The sequence below is a fragment of the Pseudopipra pipra genome, chromosome 1, assembly GCF_036250125.1.
Source record: "Pseudopipra pipra isolate bDixPip1 chromosome 1, bDixPip1.hap1, whole genome shotgun sequence".
In the NCBI taxonomy this organism is placed as follows: domain Eukaryota; kingdom Metazoa; phylum Chordata; class Aves; order Passeriformes; family Pipridae; genus Pseudopipra; species Pseudopipra pipra.
The window spans coordinates 56,773,583-56,795,988 of NC_087549.1; the positions used below are offsets into that span (position 1 = coordinate 56,773,583).

At 34.3% G+C, this 22,406-nt stretch overlaps 1 protein-coding gene across 3 annotated transcripts in view; it reads left to right on the forward strand.

Moving 5' to 3' along the window:
- The window catches only part of CCDC102B (coiled-coil domain containing 102B), a 144,716-nt gene that overhangs the window by 21,933 nt on the left and 100,377 nt on the right, over positions 1–22,406 (forward strand). For all 3 annotated transcript variants that reach the window (XM_064657701.1, XM_064657721.1, XM_064657711.1), the window contains one exon: positions 1,424–1,532. In XM_064657701.1, coding sequence (XP_064513771.1) covers positions 1,424–1,532 — 109 coding nt within the window. The remainder of the gene's footprint in view (positions 1–1,423; positions 1,533–22,406) is intronic.

Below are 22,406 nucleotides of genomic sequence, written 5' to 3' on the forward strand. Positions count from 1 at the left end.
TTCTTTATTTAAATAGTAAACTTTATGTAGTCAGGATCAGTTGTTTCATTTAGTAGTATCAGAGGGACCTGATCTCACTTAAGAGGTACTGTAACATAAAATAAAGCTATTGTCTTCTAAATAAACTCCTCATACTGGACATTCCTCTTTTACTTTTCAGATTAGATAATTTCTAAGGACTTTCACTACATTCAATAAAGTCAATAGGCTATTATTCAAAGTATTAAGCTGTCATCTTCCATGCTTTCCCTTTCTACTGTATTAAATGTCCCACTTAATTATTCTTTTAGTTCCCCCATGAAGTCATGATATCATTCCAATGAGATATTCCATTACTTTAAACGAAAAAATGTTGAGTTGAATTGCATGACATACATCTTGCTCCACTTTGCTTTGTGAGTGATGGTGTTTATTTTAATATTTTAATGCTATGGGAGCTCTAGGTGTTTGCTAAGAGAAGATGTATGATATGCTAAATCTAGGCAGAAAAAGGAGATCCCTGGTTCAAGAACAAGAAGATTTTTCACTGAAGTGGATTGCTTCATTAATGTAGCTAACATTGCTTCCAGGACCTGAGCCAGTTCAGTCAGTGGTAACTCTTGCTATCTTTGTGCAAGCCTGCAGTGTGCTGCATAGAAATGCCCCAGACAAATCCCATCAATACACTTTGCTTTAACAGATGGATTTTAAACCAAATGTTCTCAGAATATAGTTCTAGTCTAGCCTGGCATAGCATCTTTAGTAAAAAGGCTGACAAATTCCATTAGCCTCAGAATGGAAAATAACTACAGTCTGGCAAACACCTTCTTTAATTCCAGTTTTGGAATTTTTGTTTAAACTGTTTCAATATTTTTTTTCATTCTACAAGCATAGTACTTCTGAGCTAAATAGTTCATTTTCCTAAAATTCTTCTAGCATTTTCTTTCAAGAACAATTATTTATTGAAACATGAAATATATATATTTTAAAAACGTTTTTAACATCTAAAGTCAATCAACTTTGATTTGTGTTATGTCTTCATACTGTATATTTTCCCCTGTATATGTATGTTTAAACTAATCTTCTGTCTATACCAAAAAAAAATGATGTAATACCCTTTCTCTGAGGATCTTCACTACCTTGATATAAACTAGGTGATCTGAATCACTGACTGAAGTCAAAGTTCAAATTTTCTTCAGTTTATCCCAAAATTTTATTTTATTAAAATTTTAATTCTGTACTACTGGATTTCTTTTTTCTCTGTAGCTATTAATTTTGGTAAATCTCTTGGAATAATTATGTGATGGTAAGTTTTTAATAAAATCAAGATATATCATTGATAAAGGCAGCAAAATATAACAAGCTATGGGAAGGATATTCAAAGCAATTTGTCTTTTGTCAGCTTAAAAATGGTACAATGCTGAATTTTAAAATAATTTTTCAGAATGAATGCATTTCTGGAAAAAGAAATGGAAAAGATGGAAAATGAATTATTTCTTTATAAATGGAAATATGAAGAACTGAGGCAAACCAAACTGGAAAACCTGAAACAGGTATGTTGGCAGTACATCATTGTCACATGGAATAAGAAAGAGAATTTAGACTTCTGATTTCCTGTGTTATAACTAAGAGTAACTGTCAAGGAGGGGTGGCAGCATTCTCAGAGATGGTGGGGACACTCTGAGATCCAGGCTGTGGCCAAGAGAGGTAACTCCTGCCTAGGGAGAGCTGAGTGCCAGTTCAGACCCAGTTGGCAAGCCCAGTACATGACCCCTGTCTTTGGGGAGTGGTGGTTTCTCCAGCAGTTTGCATGTGGGAGGGAGCTGATGGCAGTACCAGACACAGCAGCAGCTGTAGCAGCACAGCCTGGAGCATGGTCTGCAGCACCAGCTGGAAGAACTGCTGTTGGCACGGCAGAGACCTCAGCTCAGAGCTGCTGAGGGAGGATGCAGGTTCCCAGGCCTTGACCTGCAGACAGCTAATGAGGAGAGCTTTGAACTAGGAAAGGAGGCAATGAGAGATTACAGACCATAGTCAAATGAAGAACTGGTGGTCATGTGGAAAGTTTGGGGCACAGGTTGATAAGAGCAATAAAGACTTCAGGAATGACAAAAGAGTGTGAAGTGACACCTGTCTCAAGCATTGGTAAAGAAATGCACACATTCTGGAAACAAGCAGGAAAAATTAGAGCTGTATGGGGTTACAGGACTGCAACAAATTTGGAACAATTCAAATACTGTGCAAAGTTCATGTAGCTGGAGTATTATGAAGGACTGCCAGAAACACTGGCAAGGAAGGGCTGAGGGGGTGGAACTATAGGGGATCTATAAGCAGCACAGATCTTTTGAGATCTCCAGCAGGATGGGGGTTAATCACACTTGTGACTCAGGATCAGAGGAAAAGCTAATAATGATGTCATTATGGTAGGAGTTTGTTACAGACTACCTGATGGGGAAGCAAATAAAGTGTTTAAGGAACCCAAAACTCTTGAGTTGTAGACCCCAGTTCTCACGAGTGACTGACTAGAGCTGCTAGAAAGACAACACGGCTGTTGCAATCAAAGAGATTTCTGGAGGGTTTCAAAAATAAATTCTTCCTGAAGATATTAAAAGGATCAACCAGTGGTGATGCATAGCTGAATCTACTGTTGACTAATATGAAGGAAACTAGTTAGGGCTGTGATGATGAATAATTTCCTTGTCTGTGGTAACTTTGAAATAGCAGTGTTGGTGGTCCTGAAGGAAGTCAGAAAGATGAGCAGCAGAGTACAGACCCTGAACCTAAGGAAAGCAGGATATTGGCTTACTCGGGGAACTATTGGGATCGTTGGAGGCAGCTCTGACAGGCAAACAAAGGAGTCCACCAAAGCTGGCAGGTCTTGAAGTACAGGATCTTCCAAGTGCAACAAATGTTTGTCCTAGTGCTCAGGAGAACTGGTAGATTTGTCAGGAGATTGATTTAGCTTATAAGGACTCTCTTGGTAGAGTTCTGATGCCATAAAGCAATATGCTTTTATAAAGAAGATCAGCCTTCAAAGAGTAATTTAAGAACATTACCTGGTTATGTAAGATTGGTGTTAGGAAAGAAATGTTCATTTCAATCTGAGTTCGTGAGTAGAAAAATAAGAAGTATTTGTGTTGCAGTTTACAGAGTTTAGCTTTCTGAACAATGAATTGAGGACCTCTTAGATCCAACAAAACTCAAAATGTGTGTCTATATAACTAAACATAGATAGTGAATTTAAAATTTCCTATGAATTTAACATCTTAGATTTGGAATAATGCAGGGAATTCAGCTTTCTTTCATGTTTTGGAAAAGATTTCAAGAAGTCTATCAAATCCCAAGTTCTAGTTAAGAACTGGTGCATCTGTAAATAGAATTTCCTTCGTAGATGAACATATGCAGGAACAAATCAACATCTATCTCTCATATTTGAGTTCCTTCAGATTTTAGTTCTCTATTTTCTGCTTGCTCACTAAGTAGAATTCTAGCTTGTTATTTCTGCAAAATAGAGGAAGTCTAGATTTAGATAATTATAATTTAGAAATGTAATCTTTGTACTTTATGGTGCTGTCAGCAGGAATAACACAAAAAGCAGTAAAAATTTACTGAGAATTTGTTGGAAATTGATAGATAGCAATTTTTATGCATGTGCATGCACACATACATGTGTTGTTGCTTTTTTTTAGAAACATGCTCAATTGCTTTAATTGCTAACAGGAGATGATATTTTGAGCATTCTATTAATTTTCTGAGATTTATAAGACATATCTCTAATTTTTAAATTACAGAAGAACATTGGTCTTGATGAATCTGACTAATGAATGAAATCTGACTGTGAATGAAATTACTTATATTAGTAGAGTTTTTGCAAGTGAAAACCCTTCCTTTACTGAAAAAACCCAAATCTTGTTTGTTGACAACACATCTGTGAATATCATTCACTATATATTACTGTTGAGAAATGGCTGCTGGAACACCATACAAGATTTTGACAGTGAAAAATTTGAAAGTGAAATAAAGGAAAGTGCAGACATGTACTAGGCTAAGCATGAAATCTGATTCCTATACACACTTGCAATATTAAATCACAAAGAAATTTCTGGATTAATAACAGATCAATCACTACATCTGGATTATTTTCATGCCCTTGACTAAAAATTTTTGGTTTTAGTTATGCCTAAATTAATCTGCTATTTCCTTTGGTAGATTGCCTAATGGTCCCACTGGGAATGTGAAAAAAGTGCTTGGTTTGCAAGGGATAGTGCCATAGTAAATTAAACCATTTTTAAGAATGTACAGCTCTACTAGCCTTTTGGAAGTTTGAGAGATTTTTTGGAATGATAGAAATTTCACAGCTACCGAGACTTGATTATTAGTGCTGCCAGTAACTAATTAATTTCTGTTAAAAGATGAATATTTACTTTCCTTGGAACAAACTAAATACAGAAAGCCTTGGTGATCTTGATGATCATCTTTTTAAAAAATTATGCATTCTGCATAAGCTTGTAAATTGTAAATAAGTTTTCAATGTATTGAGTTAACTGAAAAAAAGTAGTAAAGTGGCAATTTATGTTCATAGTAACCATGAACACTATAGAGAGCTTTGTGTGACACTAGCATTGAATTTTTTTGGAGTCATAAATTAGATCATTTTAACAGATATATCAGAAAGCTGCATTTAGTGTTACAATTGATAATTTCCTATTCTGTTATAAGAATTCTGTTCTCCCATTAAGTAATAAAATAAAAAGTTAAGACTAACACTAATAAGTTCATTGTTCAAATCTTGATTATGTTTGACAGGCCTCTTTATTTTCAAGCAGTCAGATATCATCTGTTTTTACTGCATATCATTTTGTCTGTTTCTCCAAGGACAGTCAGAATTTCTCATTCATTTTGCTTTCTCTAGCCTATCCTTAATTTCAAGTATACTTTCATTATGACAGTTTCAAACTGAGTCTTAATTGGTTATTCTTAAAATTAACTCCTCACTACAGACTAGGGCTTAAGTTTTCCCTTACTCGTCTAAAAAACTGAAAATTGTGTCTTGTCTTTCTTTAAAGAGCCAGTGAATGAAGACTTTATGTCTGCCAAATATTTTTCCGGGAAGGAAAATGGAAACTGAGTATACCTTCCTTATACTTTGTATTTATCCCAGGGAAAATGTATTCTGCTATATGGAGACTACCTTAAAAATTATTGTGAATTTGTGGCCTAAGATTGCTATCAGTATCAGAGATTGCTAGATACCTTTGCAGCTTTTGAAGAGACCTATTCATGAGCTTGTTAAACAATATTCAGTCCATAAAATCACATCTTAAACTGAGATTTATGTCTCTATATTTCTTAGCTGTAAAAGACATTCTGTATGTACTGTCTAGTTAATAAGCTTCACTTATACTCCTAGAGGAACTTTTAGCTCTTAGTGGGATACTAAATCAACTAATATTTTCTATGCCTTGCTTTCCACATATATTAAAAATAACATATTAACAGCTGTAAAACACTGACATTTTAAAAAAGGGGAAAGCAATTACTCAGTATAAAATTACTTTTATTGTTGTGTTTGCATGAAACTCCACAGAAGGGCAAAAATCAAGTTTGCAAAACTGTAAAATAAATGGTGTTGACATTAGATATATTTGGGGTTAAACTACACTTTATTGGAAAAACCAAGAATCTTTAAGTTCTCTGAAGAACATGAACATTTCTACATCAATAACATTATTTGTTGAACGTTCCCAGAAATGGGCTACTCAATTTTGTCAGATACAGTTTATTTTCCAATCAATTAACCAAGAGTCTGAGAAACATAAAAAGTGTATCTGAGTCTGATTACTTAGCTGTTTGGACTCCTTGTTAAACAGAGCAAATCCTTAGTGTGTTGCCCTGATGCTTGTAAACACAGAATTGTAGTTAGCAAGACAGTTAAAGTTTTAGGTTTTAGAGAGGTCACTTAATCTTAAACATGCACAATAAAACATTCTTGTTTATACTCGTTGCAAGTCTTCCTCAAAATTTTATATCTGTCTTTAAAATTCCTGTAAGAGATGACTTTCTGGTCATTTGAAAATTAAATAAGATGGTATATTTACAAGGCAATTTTATATTAGACTGAAAAGAGTGGGAAAAATGCATGTACTACTGTATTCCACTGGTGTGCACTGTAGACTTACAAATGCCACTGCAGGCAGGGACTTCTGTGTTGCTTAAAGTAATTTTCGGCTAGCTGAAGTGAAGAATGTGCTCTTACTCTGCATTATCTAGTGTTTTGGTAGTTAATGAGGGAAATTCATATTCCAGGTTGTGGGACATGAGACAAAAATTACTCTAATTGGTACTTAAAGCTTATCAGAACATCAGTAATAAGAAAAGTATCCCTATATAAAAAGGAAACCAGGCTAAATTAATATTTTGTATCTTTGGCAGAGACATTTCTGTTGTTCCTCTTTTTTACACTGTTGAAGGTAAGTCACCAGCTATTGATTTTGCACTACAGCAACAAAAATAATCTTTAAACATCTTTTAAAACAAATGTTTTCTGTTCTCTTTCTCAGAGTACAGACGTTTTACATTGTATATTACAGCAATCTATGTATTGTTACTTAGAAGCATTATTTTCTTTAAGAGATCATGAATGGTTCCCTACCTGTTGTTTTGCAGGTGGAGGAAGCTCCACTGATGTGAGTGAGGCTTCTGAATAAATCAAGTCTTCTACTATCACTGTAAACATTTAAATGCTCTTTAAAACGGAATGGTCTTTTTGGAAGCTCAGGTTGTTAACAGCTATGTCCTGTTGAAGATTCTCTGTGATTTCTACCTTCTCCAGAAATCTTTATTCTGAAATTACCTTAGAGTGTGAAGATGCCACAGAGTTGCTTACCTATAATTGCTTTTTTCATTCACTTAGTATATATATGAAATAGAAATAGTGATACTCTGATAATCTTATGGCAAATTTAGATGCATGTAGTACAGTCATCTATTCTGTCCCATACTCTTCACCTGACTCAAAAAATGTCTTCTGATTGTCCTCTGAATCCTGCAGAAAACATAATAATCAGGCATAACTCAGTAGCCTGAATGGCTATACTGGTTACTGTGAATTTTTCTGTTTAATTTCTCACTTAAGATGTACAGAAGTATTGTGTATTTTACATGGCTATCATAGGAATAAGTGTCCCAAAAATTAATTTTGTGGTGCTTTTATATATTACAGAAGGGCCAGTAATATGTTTTAGTGTGTTAAAGGGGTTTTTATAAAGTTTGATATCAGAATCCTCAAGGCTGAGCTTTAAAATATCACTAGGTAATTTTGTGGAAACAACATCTGAATTATTTGAGAACTCAAATGACTTTATAGAGTGGAAACTCGTGCAGTTAATTTTCCTATGATAAAATCTCAATAGTTTTAGACTAGATCTAGAATTTTGAGTGTTCCTTACTGGTCTCAATCCTTCATTTGTTTGAGAGGCTGTTGCGATTTTCAGACTGAGTGAAATGGGATGATAATGGTGCCACACATCTGACTTGTACTTTGATAAAAGTATTTTAAAATTACTTTTGATAGACATATTTTTTTTCCTGTCTAAATTAAAATAATTGACAGGTAGTTAGAGAGTAAGGAAAGAATCTGCATTATTACTTAAGCAGCAACTGTCATAAAGTCTTAACTATTCTTTCCACTGTTTTCATAAATCAAGTCCCAGTTCACATGTAGTCTTATCTCTAGAAATTATGTACTTAATGTGAATGTTTTTACTGTCCAATATGAAGTATAATTTTTCATGCTGCATAACATCAAGGTTCCATCTGATGTTTATTTTCCTAGAAATCTAATTTGGAAAGTGCAGGAAAAGTCTACTGTTTCGTTGACTTTTTTCCCCCATACTGGTTTCCAATAAGATATTTAAACTCTATTGAGTTGCACTTGCCAATGTTTTCTCTGTTTACATTACAAGTTTTGCAATGAACATAACGAGAAAGAACATGATTTTTAATTTTTTTTTCAATTACTATTTATTTAAGGACATTCTGTTACAACTGAAGGATGGAAACTTAGTTTTATAAGTATGTTTAGTATGTCTGTGCATATTGAAACATATCTGTGTATACTGATTTCTGTGAAAGGAATACCATGCCAATATGGCATCATTTTAGATGTTTGTTTAGCCTGTTTTTCTGCTACTGGCAGAAAGTATAACCTAGTGAGGAAATGAGTTGAAGATGAAGGATAAATATGCACGTGTGCACATTTATGTGTATATATATGTGTTTGTGTCTTTATATACATGAAGCAATCTTTGTGCTAGAGGTCAGCAAAAGTGTCCCTGCCCAGGATCCTTCCCAGGACATTCTGTGATTGCATCTTTTAAAAAAACAATTTTTCATAGTTAAGATTGAAACCCCCAAAATTAAGACAAACTTACTTCTTTATAATGTGTTAGTGTGGTTAGTTAACCATTTGGTTCTGTACCAGAAATTAATACTTTGCTGTGTATAGCTTTAAAAAACACCCTCAAAAAGGCTTTTTAATACTTTTTTCAATATATGTTTAAATATCCTGAATTTGCCTTTCGGTATTATATTTTAGCATTCTCTCAGTTTCTTGTTTAAGTAAATATTTTTGCTAGTATGCTTATTATTCATTCACATAAAATCAACTTGGGCTAAATTTTTTTTAAAAATAACAAACCACTGAAGAATTAAATCTAACAACAGATAGAATGTACAAAATTGTATTTAATGTCTGACATTAAACAAATTAAAGATACAAGCATTTTGCACTTGATGTAGTCTTTTTCTTTCTATCCTTAACTAGATACGGATAGCAATGGGTCATTTAAAAACTAACAATCTAATTTGGGGAGATGGAGAATAGCCTTAGATCATTCTCTTTCATTGTTTTTGAAAATAAAATGCTCTTTTTTAAATGTAAAAAATCATAAGTGGTCTTCTATTTATTCAGGATCTAATACCTTTGTGCATATGAACAGTTTCCATTGCAGACTCAGCAAGACTGCTAGGAATCACTGCTTATGTTAAGGCACAAGTCTGTGCAAGCCTTGAAGGCTTGTGAAATCCATTGCTGTGTAGTAATCTAGAGTTTCAGGTTTATTATATGGTAAATGGATTAAGTAATTTTTTTGCATGCCTTTGAAGGGAAAACACATGAGAAACTGGAATTAAGTTTCTTGGATTTAAATGTTCTTGTCACATTCTACCAATAAAGAAGATGACTAAAACATCTAGTGTTAGAATTAATGTAACTTCATGCCTACTGTCTAGGATACAGTTATAGTCATACACCTTGCAAGATGGTTAGGTACTTTTGCTTCCTAACTTACATGTGTGAAATAAAAGGTTTCGCTGTGGCTGCTGAGATGGAATTTTATTTTTGACTCAGTTGTAACTACAAGATAGTTGTATTACTTCTGGAACAGAGAAGTAGTACTTTCATGTGAGGTAGGAAGAGAACCCATGCTTCCCCCTCACCACTCCCTACTTTTTCTCTTTTTTCCTGCTTTCTTTTTTTTTTTTTTTTCTGTTTAATGTGTAATAGGAATTTCCTCTGATCTTGTTTAGAGAGAACTGTCTGGTAAGTGCTGTTCCACTGAAGCATTGCATTTTCAGATTACTTTCAAACAAAGGATTCAATCTTAGGAAAAATTAATGAGTGTCTTTTTTGGATACAATCACAAAACTTTCCTTGCTTACATCGGTGAAGTACTGTCTCTGAGTAACAGCATGAGTGATACCCTGAAGTCAATGAGAAACCTGTTTGGGTCAGTTTCTGAATTAAATTCTGTAGTAACAGGTGATTAAGAACTGTGCCAGAAGGTTCTTCAGGAACATTTGTAACTTCAAAATACCCAGATAATGTGTTATGATGGGTATGGCTCAGATAAAACAGAAGAGGTACCATGTAAACTGTACTGAAAACAGTAGAACTATTGCTACAGGCACTTGCCACCAGATCACTCTGCTATAGAAATTATCTTACATAATTTCTTACCTAGATCAAGTGACTAAAGCTGCATATTTCAAGTTCTTACTCTGAAAGGAGAGCTTTATTTAGACAATGTTTTATACTGTATTTATCTGAAGTCTAAGCATCACAATACTTTAAAATTTCTTTCACTTTTAAAATGATGTGGAGTGTTTTGACTACAGGAAAGTAATGATTACAAATTCTAGTGTGGTCTCACACAATTTAGTATTCTAGTAGTCTTAGATATACTTATTTGTAGAGACCTAAAGTTACAGGAAACATCCTATTACCAGCATCTCTTGTCTATTAATCTGAAAAGTCAACAGACTTCATCTGTAAGATAAGTGAAGTACTGAAGTTCCCAAGTTAAATGCAGAAGGCTTTGAATGTTGCTCTAAGTTTTGATGTATTTTTGGTACGATTCGCTAGCTGTTACATCAAAAAATATACTGTAAACTGAAACAATTTTAGTTAGCATTTTATTTTCCAATTTATCAATTAGAATTCTTTTTAATAATATCTGTAATATTATTAATTTAATAATTTCTCATCAATTAGATGGAACAGTGCTCTGATCTGCAGCATGTAATACTAATACTGTCCAGGAAATTCTTGAGACTGATGACAATTTGAACTTGCTTTGAGTGTTTCCAATCATGCTGACCACTATTGATTTTTCTGTTTCCTGACAGTTCCTTGTTTAGCTATATACTTGTCTCAATTTGGTGGTATACAGTGAGGATGGAAAATTAGATTAGAAATTGGTTGGAAACAAGAGTTATTGACCTTCTGTACAGCAAATAAAACTAATTAAAAAAAAAAAAAAAAAGGAAAGATTTTCCATTGCACTATTTACTTTTGTATGTTTGTTTGTTTGTTTGTTTCAGAACATTTCTGCATGTCTGCATTCATCTTGTGAAAAATCCCTGTATTTCTAGATGAAAGGTTATCATCTTCTTCTTACAGTGCTTATTAGAAAGGCTTATGTCTTATTCTAGTCCCTGAATCAATTACTAATAATAAATAACAGTTTTATTAAACACACAGCAATAGATAACTACTTGCAGTAAAGGGAGGCAAGTTGTTAAAGTCTGAACTAAAATTAAATTTATATGTTAGTTATCTGTAAAGTACCAAATTTTAAAATTATCTTTGGTAAATGATAGATAAATTGTCATTGCTCTGAGACTTAAGAATAAAAATTTAATTTGCTATTCCTTTCCATAGAATAGAAGCTTATTTTTGCTTTCAATTAAGTCTGTATGTGAATTTCTACTCATAGACATACCGACCAACAAATCTATTCTTTATCATGATATTAAAAAAAAAGTTTTGCATTAATCAGTCTCATCTCTCTCTGGGGATAGTCTGTGCTTCTTGTTTTGGGAAGGAGATTGTTCTATTAGGTTTAGGTAGGAAAAAAAACCAAAAAGCCACATGCACACGTGGTCCCCACCCCCAGATAAGAGAAGTATAACAAAAGTAAACTAACTTCAGATCATTAAAACTCTTAAACTGGACAACTTCAGTCTTGCAACAACATTTGGATGAAAAGGAAATTAAGCAGAGTTTAGTAAGAAGATTCAAGAGTCACTAAAAACAAAAAAAAAAGAGGTTCTCAGCAGAGGCTTATTACAACTTTTTTTGAAACATCAGCCAAAATGTCTGGAATTGAACCTTCAAGCACACAGTGAGCAGTCTTTCATTTCCCCCTTCCCCCCACCTCCACCCACCATAGAACTAAGATGTCACTGAGGCAAATTAAGGGATGAAAGTTCATGGTTTGCTTCAGATCATTTTGTTTAAGAATGCTCCAAACCAGCTGCCTGTTGAGATTTCAAATTAAATTAGGAAAAATAATTGCTGTAATCCCTCTGTCTAAAACAATCTTTGCCATTTACCTAGGTTTTTTAGCACAGTTTGTTTAATCTATTACCACTGTCACCTCTGCTGTGTTCTGTCATAATCCAATCAACTGCAAGAAAAGCATGCTACTGTTTGTAAAGCAAACAAAGCAAACCCTTCGGTGTAAATGTCAAGAGCTCTAGCTTTCCCTTGCTTGGTAGTGAAACAGAAATATTAAGGTATGATTTTTTTATTTATTTTTTTTTTTAATAAATTGATTTGAGCTACATTTCTTAGACCAGTTGATTGTTAGGCAGTATGGGAATTTTTATTTGTTCATTTCATGTATTAAAAATTCAACCTCTCCATGTGTAGTAGCAAAAGCGACGAGGCATTTGTTAGCACATTGGAATTCTCATTCACCACATGAGTGATGGCTTGTCAAGTTTTGAGAGTTTTGGTTGATGTGTGTCCCTTATAAATTTCAAGCAGTATTCTTCAAGGGATTAGCTGAAATGTGAATTCTTTCCTTGACTGAGATTAGAGAACACTTTAAATTCACCTAAACCATTGTATAATGTTCATTTAGATTAAACTTGATTGGAACTCTAATTACGAAGTTCATCTCTAGGCAAAAAAGGAAATGTGGTTTGAGAAGTAATATTAATCCCATCTCAAATATCACTTGCATTTAAGAATATAGCAAATGGGCATATTGTACATGCCATTTTTATGTAAGGTCATACTTATTTAGGCACCAATATTTTGCTAAACATAACAAAAAAATGATAATTTGAAGAGCTTGCAGTAGGGGGGACGTTGCTAAAAGATGCCCAGTGCATTCAGATGAGTTTAGATTCAGTCTCTCTGTAATTACAGGAAGCACAGAAAGCACTTGAATCTGAGTGGTTTTGTCTTTGCCTTTATTAATAAAACAGCCTTCAAGTCAAAGGCTACTTAAAGGTTGCCTAATATTAAGGTTATGAGCAAATAGTTGTTGAATTAAGTTGGAACCAATGCTTCAACATTTTTTTTCTGCAATCAGGAATTAATCAGAGTTGCTCTCTTCAGATTTGTACAAGGAGAAATGAAAAGTATTTGACTTATGAGCAATATCAAGGAACCGGGAAGCTTTTGGAAGTGGTTAGTATGAAGAAGTAGGCTAGAACGGAACCCAAATAGAAAGCTGATATTAGATGGTCTGAAAGACCACAGGAAAAGGGGACTTTCTTAAGCCATATAGTATATTTGCAGAGTCAAATTACTGAAGTAAGCTAGCGAAGCATCTTTTTGGGGCAGCTGGGTAAGTGATCTTTGATGTAGACGTTGGTGCATTTTATAGCATGAGCATTTGTTAGAGTTTGGACCTGGCTCCCTGCCAAGTCCCTGAGACTATAGCAAAAACCTCCCACTCCCTTCCCCTTTGGGCAAAATAAAAACTATAGAAACTGAAAAAAACCAAACCCAACTGAATTATATCAAAATATATACATTTTTACATATATCACGGTTATATATATATACAGTTAAAATACTGTGTACATATAAAAAGGAATCCCAAACACCCCCCAAAGGGAAAGGAAAAGGGAAAAGGGACAAAAGGGAAAGCAAAACAGATATGCACAATCGAAATCTGGGAACAATCAATAAAGAACTAGCAAAGAAAATCTTACTACTCTCCTTGAAACAGCAGAATCACACCAAATGACCGCCCCGCACCCTCCGTCTCCCAAGGCCTCCGAGACCCCACTGGACCTCACTCCCCCACACGAACAGGACTGACAGCAGAGAACCTGTGCCTTCAGATCCACCAGAAGGGAAGAGGGAAGAGGCTTCTCTCTCCTTCTTATTTATACCCTGGCGTACATAAAAATCGTATGGAATACCGGGAACGTGGCCACTTCCTTGGTTACAAACTAGTCACCGAGGAAGGCCTAGACTAAAACTACCACAGCATTGCTTTTAAAATATGGAAAAGCCACAGAAGTAGGAGGGCAATATATATGAACAGCTTCTAAAATAGGAAACGTAGAGCAGGCAAGGTTGTGAGTTATGCTGACAGAAATTCTGGAGATGTAGTTAGTTACCCCAGCCTGAGACAGAATTTTGGGGTAGGGTTAAGCAAAAGAGAAAGCTTAGAAGTGTTGTTGGAATGGGGCTAGAATCAGGGGAGCGGGAGTCCAAGGAAAGTTAGGAAAACCAAGAGATCTGTACTGTGAGGGCCTTTATGGTGTGAGCCAGAGGTGAGGGTCTTAGTCCCAGACAGAGCTGGAAAATACTGTTGCTTGTAATGTAATATAGTTATAAGGTCTGCATAAAATTATCTATGTATATATGCATTGGGTATATATAAAATGAGAGAATATGAGTATTTTTTCCCAAAAAACAGTAAAAATTTTAAACAAAAAATTACTTGATGGACCATTTATTATTGATAATTTAATTATAATTAATTTTTTTCAGTAAGTAAATAGCTCGCACTTATCACATTCATCTTATGGGGGAAAAGAGGAAATTTTCAGGATGTTTCCCAGTATCTTGATAGACAAGATATTTGTAACTTTTAAGTAGCTTTAAAAAAAATTATTATGGCAAATTTTTCAAAATGTAGGAGGAATAGTTATAGATTTCATACCTTTTTTTCTAATTTAGAAATCTTGTGGGGCCATTTGTTCTGAGATTCAGCAAACAGCAAACCTTCCTCTGGCAATTCGCATCAGCAGATGGATGTCCCCATTCCCGACAGCAGGGAGTTTTCTGTTGCTATTATTCACCACTTCCTCCTAGTGATCCTGAGAGGCTCAGCCTCATTCACCAGAGAGACTTCTCATCAACTGTAAGGGCAGTGAACCTGTTCTGAAGGTACAAGTTATCAGGTGGGGCATAAACCTAGTGCAAAAATCCACCAGTTTCCAATCTTCATCATGAGAGTTTCCACTTTCCAAATTCATAAGCATAGGTTCTTCCTGCCGCTCCCCTAAAGCTGATGGTTCAGACTCTTGAAGCTGCAAGATGTCTGAGAAGATCTAGTCCATCTGTTTCTCATCCTCTCTGATTCTGTGCAGTTTGGTGGCCCCTTCCCATATGTCTTTCACAAGGAAGGAGAGCCCCTTGACAGCTACACATCTCCTGCAGGGTATGAGTGAGAGGCTCAAGAGGCTCAAGGGACTCCCTGCAGCCTGACATTTTCTGTGTCCTCCTTCTGAAACTTTCTGGTAGCGAAGGAGCAGTTACTTCAGTCATTCTTTATGTGACAGCAGCAGAAACCCACAAGTACCTTATGGGGTTCCCATGAGTTCCTCAGTGATCTCTGAGAAAATACCCAGAAAGTCAAGAAGAGACTTAAATCTTTCAACTTCACCTTGGAGAAAGCACTCACAGTGCTTATTTCATCTACTTCGAAATTCAGTCAATATCAATAATAATGACAAAACTGAGGAATGGTTCTTACCCAAATATATTATTTTGAGGTATGCAAATATATGACCTGCTACCTTTTTGGCAATATGGGAGCTCCCCAACCAGAAATGCTGATAAAATATTGATATGTTAGCAAATATCAGAGAAAGCTGCATCAAGAATGGAAACTGAGATGAGCCTGATATTCTGCTCTATTTTGAAAGGTACAAGAAGATGGTCATGTTTAGTTTTTATTATTTTTATTGTTTTCTTAATTAAATTTGCATATAGAAGATACGTTAGTGCTCATAATAATCAAGCGTATGTTTTCCTGTGACCAGGGAATCGTTTTTTTCTGTGTTTCTCTCAGCTGAAACACACTTTACTCATAATAACACTTACAGGTATTTGCGTGGACTAGTAATGTATGAAGTTTGCATCTTGAAATACAGATTGATAGTGTTCTGAAAGATAATAAGGTTTCTAGTTCATTTTTCATATGCATTAGTAATTTGGTTGATCAGGACACATAGAAAAGATTGATATATTGCCTAGCTATAAAAATGAATAAAGCATTTATGCATTTTTTTAAGCCATATGTGAGAGCCCTGCAGTTTCCAAGACAGCCTACAAATGGTTTAGCATTTGGATTATATCTCAGTAGAACTGTTTTCTTATGTAAGAAGACTTCATTCTTCAGTATTCTTGTCTGGAAAAATCCTTATTGCTATGTAGCTCTCAAAATACATGTCATCAACCCTTTTCCCTGGATAAACTCTAAACACTAAAACAAACTACATGAGATGTATGACTTTTTCCACATAGTGTGAATGTGAATATTAATTTCAGAATTTCAATAATGTCTTGTATCAGATTGCTATATAAATATATATATATATGTAAGTATATCTCAAAACAAAAAAATTGAATGGAAACCTATATTGTTTGGTAGTCTTTTTGTTTGTTGTTTTGCTTTTTAATTGAATATATGATTGATATCTCCTTTCAATACCATTTGGTCAGCTGGAAAACTGATTTTCATATTGATTTAGGGTTAAGTATTCAGGTGCTTGTATAATTCTTTTTTGATCTGTAGCTTCTGATTATGTACACTAATGAATTGACAGCACCACTACATAAAGCTTATTTATGTGAGAAAAAAGTTATATTACTTTTGTATTTAAAAAACAATTTCTGTTAGTACTACACTGTGTTGCATACAGTTTATTCCTATACTGAGCACCAGCTACTAGAGAAAGAATAAATAGATGCTATTGCTAAACAGATACTACTTGCTAAAAAGGAGTAATATATTTCAGGATTCTAATTTCAGAGTCTTACAAGTAGGGCTGTAGAGTCAAGGACCAAAGCATTACGGGGTTACTATGTCTTGGAGAGATTGTAGATACTTTTCAGGGGATCTAGTTTTGTAAAGGCTCATTGAGTTGAGTTTAGTCACAAAATGAAATATACTTGTAAGAAACCTCTTAACCACTAATTGTAATTATCAAACAGTGCAGTGTATTGCCTGTGTAAAATGTATTTTCAGTTTCTTATAGGAGCACCTTTCAGTCAGTCTGGTTCCCACCAGGTTTTGTGCACTGACAGTTATTGTTCTTGTAGACTGTTTTTGGCCTGAAGATAGTAAAAGTGCAGACTTCTTTCTCCTGCAGGTGTAATTAAGGAAGATTTTTTGTCTTTTAATTTTATTTGATGGATGTAGATTTCAGAAGGAAAGCAACTACTTCCCTTCAGTTTTAAATCCTAGTTGTCAACCAGGTCACAGTTTACCTTGTAGATTAACTGTTCTCTCTCAATCAACAGTAGAATCTATTTTGGGGGCCAATGGGAATACAGAATTTTTTATTTATTTTGTGTTATACTCAATCAGGGGAAATCTGAGACAATGGGGCTCTAAGAAAGTTCCTGTAAATATGTAAATATGAAAACAGACATTATGTGGGAGAAGAGATACCTAAAACAGCACAAGATTTATCAGACAAAAATAATCATACTCTTATCTTCCAACTCAGAATATTCTGTGATTTGTTTTTAAATATTCATTCAAATATTCCCATTTTTCTGGCATGCCTACAGGAATATCTCCTTGACAGAATTGTCCTTACATCTTTTGAGTATCAGATATTTTTTTGACAGATTTTTTTATCTTCATTCTAACAGTCCTTTCTAGTTTTAACTGGTTTCCCAGATAATTTTTGCAATAGCTCATAATTCATGAAAAAATGTTGAATAAATAATCAACACTTTATAACTTGGGTAGACACTGACAGTTTGGACATTCCTCTAGTGTCAATCTTGTTATGAATTACTGATCATGGTATTACTTAATTCACTGATTACAGTGGAGAAGGCTTGAGTGGGGAGGTTGGACCAGATGGACCACTGTGGTCCCTTCTAGCCTTACCCATTCTGTGATTGTGATACTGCAAGAAACTTTCAGTATTTGCTTAGTCATCTTGACTAATTTTTTCACCTGAAAAATGTAAATATCTCTTGTTTAAAATGAGATAAAACACAAAAACACTCCATAACTTTAAAGTAAAAATGAATGCATGATGTGCTGATAATCTCTTTACTGATCTCAACAGTTGAGTTAAAAGTAGTTTCTCTGAAGTTTTTAACTATTTTCAGATAATTAGTGAAAGCAGAATTTTGATCAGGTATTATGGATAATTTTTTCTGATAGTCATTGACAGAAAATGTGTTTTCCTTGAATGCATAGTAGATTCTCCTGAACCTGGGGGTGTTAATTTTAATGAAATACATAGTCCATATGAAATTGAACTTACAAGAAACTGATAAAAAGCTGTGCCAGAATCTACATGGAAAGAAAGATCTCTGAGATCAAGGGTAGTTTTCCCCACCTCGTTCCCAGCATTTTCCAATTTTTGAACTTATTTATGCCTCTCCGCATATATCATTCACAATTGTTGTAAAATTTCAGGTTTAAAGTTTTTTATGTATCTATGGACAAGTTATATTCCTTCATAAATCACTTCTGGTAAATTAGTCATACACACAAAAGAGTATTCTCTGTGTGCAGATGGGGGAAAGGAAAATAAGCGCTGGTAAATCAGCCACTTTTCTTTTAGTGTCAACACAGTGCAATGATATCAGCTTGCAGCAGAGTTAAGCAACTGAGTAGTACCAGAAGGAAGAAATATTTGATTACTAAACATCCTGGTGCTCAACATTGTTATGAATATAAGCATTCATTAAAAAAAGTTCAATTTGTTCCAGGGCTTGGTGTCTCAAGATATTGTCAGGCACATAAACATTTATCATACTTTCAATATAGTTTCTGGTGGACTAAATGGTGTTCTTGGCAGACTTGCTCACAGTAAGAGAAAAAGCAGAGTAAATTTTTTTTTCCCTATATTGAATATTGAAGTACTTGTCAAATAAAAATGTAGCCAACATTTGTCTTCCCTTTGCTGTGGAAGGACGGCTATGGATTCTGGTAATCTTTGATTGCACCTTTTAGATGAAGAAGGAAAAGAATTCTAGAAAATGTCAGATATACTGTAAATAGTCACTGCAAAACTGCCCAGTGTCACACATGCTAAGTAATAATTTGCTTGCCAGCAAACATCACAGCTGCATACAGCAGTGCAGGTTTTGGAAGCAGGAAAGCCGATGGTTTCCTTTCAGACTTTAGGAGCTTTTGCAGTTTTTATCATATTCTTACAGACTTCTAGCAAAAGAAATCTCAAAACAAACAAAATAAATATAATTAAAAAAAAAAAAAGGCAAAAAACCCCAAAACCCAGCCACCCCATATCCCAACAAAATAGAGGTTACTTTGCAAGTAATGAAGATTCCTGTCTGAGTTGCAGAAAAGGAAAATGTACTTCTTGTGCTGAATTTTTTTACTAACTGTGGGGGAAAAGATCCATAAGAATCAAATTCACTAATTTCTTAATGAAGCTTTATAATTATTACAGTAAGTTTTCTTTATAAGAAGGGTGACATGATCCTTAATTCATAATCAACCTGTGGCTTATTAAATTTTCAGTTCAATATCTGCCTTGCTTAAAATGTGTAGAATAATTTGTACCATTAGGTAAATGGAAATTACTTCCATGCACAAAACAGTGAGGATATTAAGAATCTTGAAAAAGTGTATTCATTCATCCTGCTTTGAAATATGAAAAAGACTGCACAGTCATTTAAAGCACAAAAAAGCATATTGATTTTAAATCATCATTTTTGATCTGTGCAAACTGAGACAGATATTTTAGGTCTGCAATGGAGTGAGTCTGCCAGAGTTTTCTAATAATTAGTTTAAACGGGAATTCTTGTCTCTCTGGGTCACAAGTCCATAGGCCATATTTGGCTTGCCTGTAGATTCCTAGTATAAAGACAGATAGCATTAGAATTTAATATTTTGGTGTGGTAGTGTAAGGTTCAGATTGTAAATAAACAAATCAATAAAACTCTACTAGTTTTAGTCAATTTGGCTGTGGCAAATGCCATCCATGAAATGTGAAGTATCTTGTATAGACAACTTTTATTTAAGATGTTGCAGAATCTTTCTCAGAAAATGCTGTTGGCAAAAAATGGCAGTTTTGTAGAAGAAAAATTTTTGCAGGGAGAATTTCTGGTTGAATTGTCTTTTTTTTTTTTTTTCTGATATCACTGCCAGTCAGATCAGATCAAAATGATAGGTTTTTTTTAACCATAATACTTGTGCTCTGTCCAGTTCTATTTTAAGTGCTTTTTTTATAAAGCTGAGGATCATAACTCTCTAAATACATTTTCCTACCATTTCTGAAGTTTTATAGGAAGCAAACAAATTTTTGTGCTAAAACAAACAAAAAAAGAAATTGCTACTGTCTTAATCTCCCTTTCTCCTGAAGGATGTGTGGAAATTCTGTTTTCTGTCTGAAATCATATTGACTATGTTTCTTCTTCATCATCTTTCTTTTTGCTGTCATTACACCTTAACTGTTGTCCTCCATCCTACTCTATCTTCTCTTGACTAAAGGGAAGGAGAAAAATGTTGTTTCAATAAAAATTTTTGAGCTTCAACCACTGTTATGTTGCCTTAAACTGAACTAGGACATTAAGACTTTCCTGCTAATGAACTGTACAAAGTAGAGTTCCTTTTTCTGTGTCTGGCTTTTTTTCAGGGTTCTGCCTTTCATGGTAGTCATAAAAGGGTGCAGGTTAGCTCTAAGATGTAATTTTCCAGTTTCAAAAGGTCAATACACTGTACTTCATTTCCACTACTCACCTTTGCAATTATTCACTTCACTGACAGTATCTTGACCTCTCTCTATTCTTCCACCATTATTTGCGTCTTCCTATTAAAAGGTAAAATTCAGTGGAGAAAAGGTAAAAAATCTGTGGAGACATTTTATGGAGTGAAAATATTCACATTTGAAGGGAAAATTAAAGATCTCAAAATTTTTTTCCAGTGTTGCAAATAGTTTTTTATCTTTTGCTTCCTTTATAAATTGAATTCTGAAGTTCTGCATGAGAGCATCTAAAATAATTATTCTCTGTACAAATATGACAATGTATATTTCTTGGGGGAAAAAACCCTGAAATTCTTTTCAGTGGAGATGTAAGAGAGGTATCACTGCTGTTCAGTCAATTTGAGTTTTTAAACTGAAGTTTCAGTAATACATTTCAAAATGAAAAATAGGTATTACTTTTCCAATGAAGTATTTTTCTGTAAAAAGTAAAAGGAAAGAGTTGAATTTAAGGCAGCAATAGATTCATTTAAAGGATGTTTGTTTCTTTGTTTCTTTGTTTGTTTTTCATGTAATGAAGTACAGGAAAAAAATTAAAAATGCCAGGTTCCATTTAAAGTAGCACAGGGACATAGAATCAGACATAGAATCATTTTCAATTGAAAAACAAGCAACATTTCAAATCATGTTTCTGCAGATAAACAGATAAGCTTCTTTTTTTTTTTTTTTTTTTTTTTTGCTTCTTTTGTTTTACCTTGTTTTAATGAGAAGAATACATTCTCAAAAATCTAGTTAACACCTAGCATTGCCTTTGGTAATTGCACTTAATCTTTCCTGAAAGATAAAACACACATTATATAAAGAACCTTCTTACAACATCTCAAAGAGGACTGAACAAACTTGGATGTGTTCCGGAAGACCATAGCCCTACAGGATTTTTTACAGAAAATTACATTAAAGAGATCACGCATTATCTATTTTTGTTTGTTCTTCCTAACTTAATTACAAACTTGGTTTTTTGCTTTGCTTTAATTTCCCTACTCATTTGGAAGACTGACATGAATGATTGAGAAGTAAGGTAGATTTTATTTTTCTGACTTTATTCTGGAGTTCTTTATATGTTTGGTACACGCACAGGTAGGGAGCTAAACACCACACAGGTGTTCACTCAGTCCCATCCAGTGTGATGAGGGAGAGAATCAGAAAAAAAAGTAAATCTTGTGGGTCGAGATAAAGACAGTTTGATAGGACAGAAAAGGAACAGAAATTAAAGAACATACAAAACAAGTGACTCACATAGCACCGACTGATGACCAGACTCTGAGAAGCAGTCAGCCCCTCCCAGCCAACTACCCCTATGTGTCTTTTTTTCGACATGAAATAGAATAGAATAGAATAGAATATCCCTTTGGCTAGTTTGGATCAGCTGTCCCCTCCCAGCTTCTTGTGCAGTCTCGGCCTCCTTGCTGGCAGAGCAGTGTGAGAAGCTGAAAAGTCTGACTTAGTGTAAGCACTGCTCAGCAACAATTAAAGCATTCCCGTGTTATCAATATTATTCTCATACTAAATTCAAAACACAGCACTGTACCAGCTACTAGGAAGAAAATGAACTCTATCCCAGCTGAAATCAAGACAATTAAATATGTAAATTTATCATTATTGGACTCATAAACATCTTGAGTGAAATGAATTGAAATTTTACAGGCACAGAGGTAAGTAAATTTATCTTTGACATCAGATATTGGCTTGGTAGTCATCTTCTGCTTAATTGCCTGATGGAAATTCAACCTTGGATGGTTTAGTGATTTCTCTCTATTTGAATTCTGCCAAAAATGAATTTGTATTGATTAGTGTCAACACTGGGAAAAGGTGATCTTTCAGGCTTACAATTTTAGCTCTGTATTTTGGCAGATGCTTTGCAAGAACACAGGATTTCTCATGTCCCAGAACTTTCATGGATACTTGTAAGA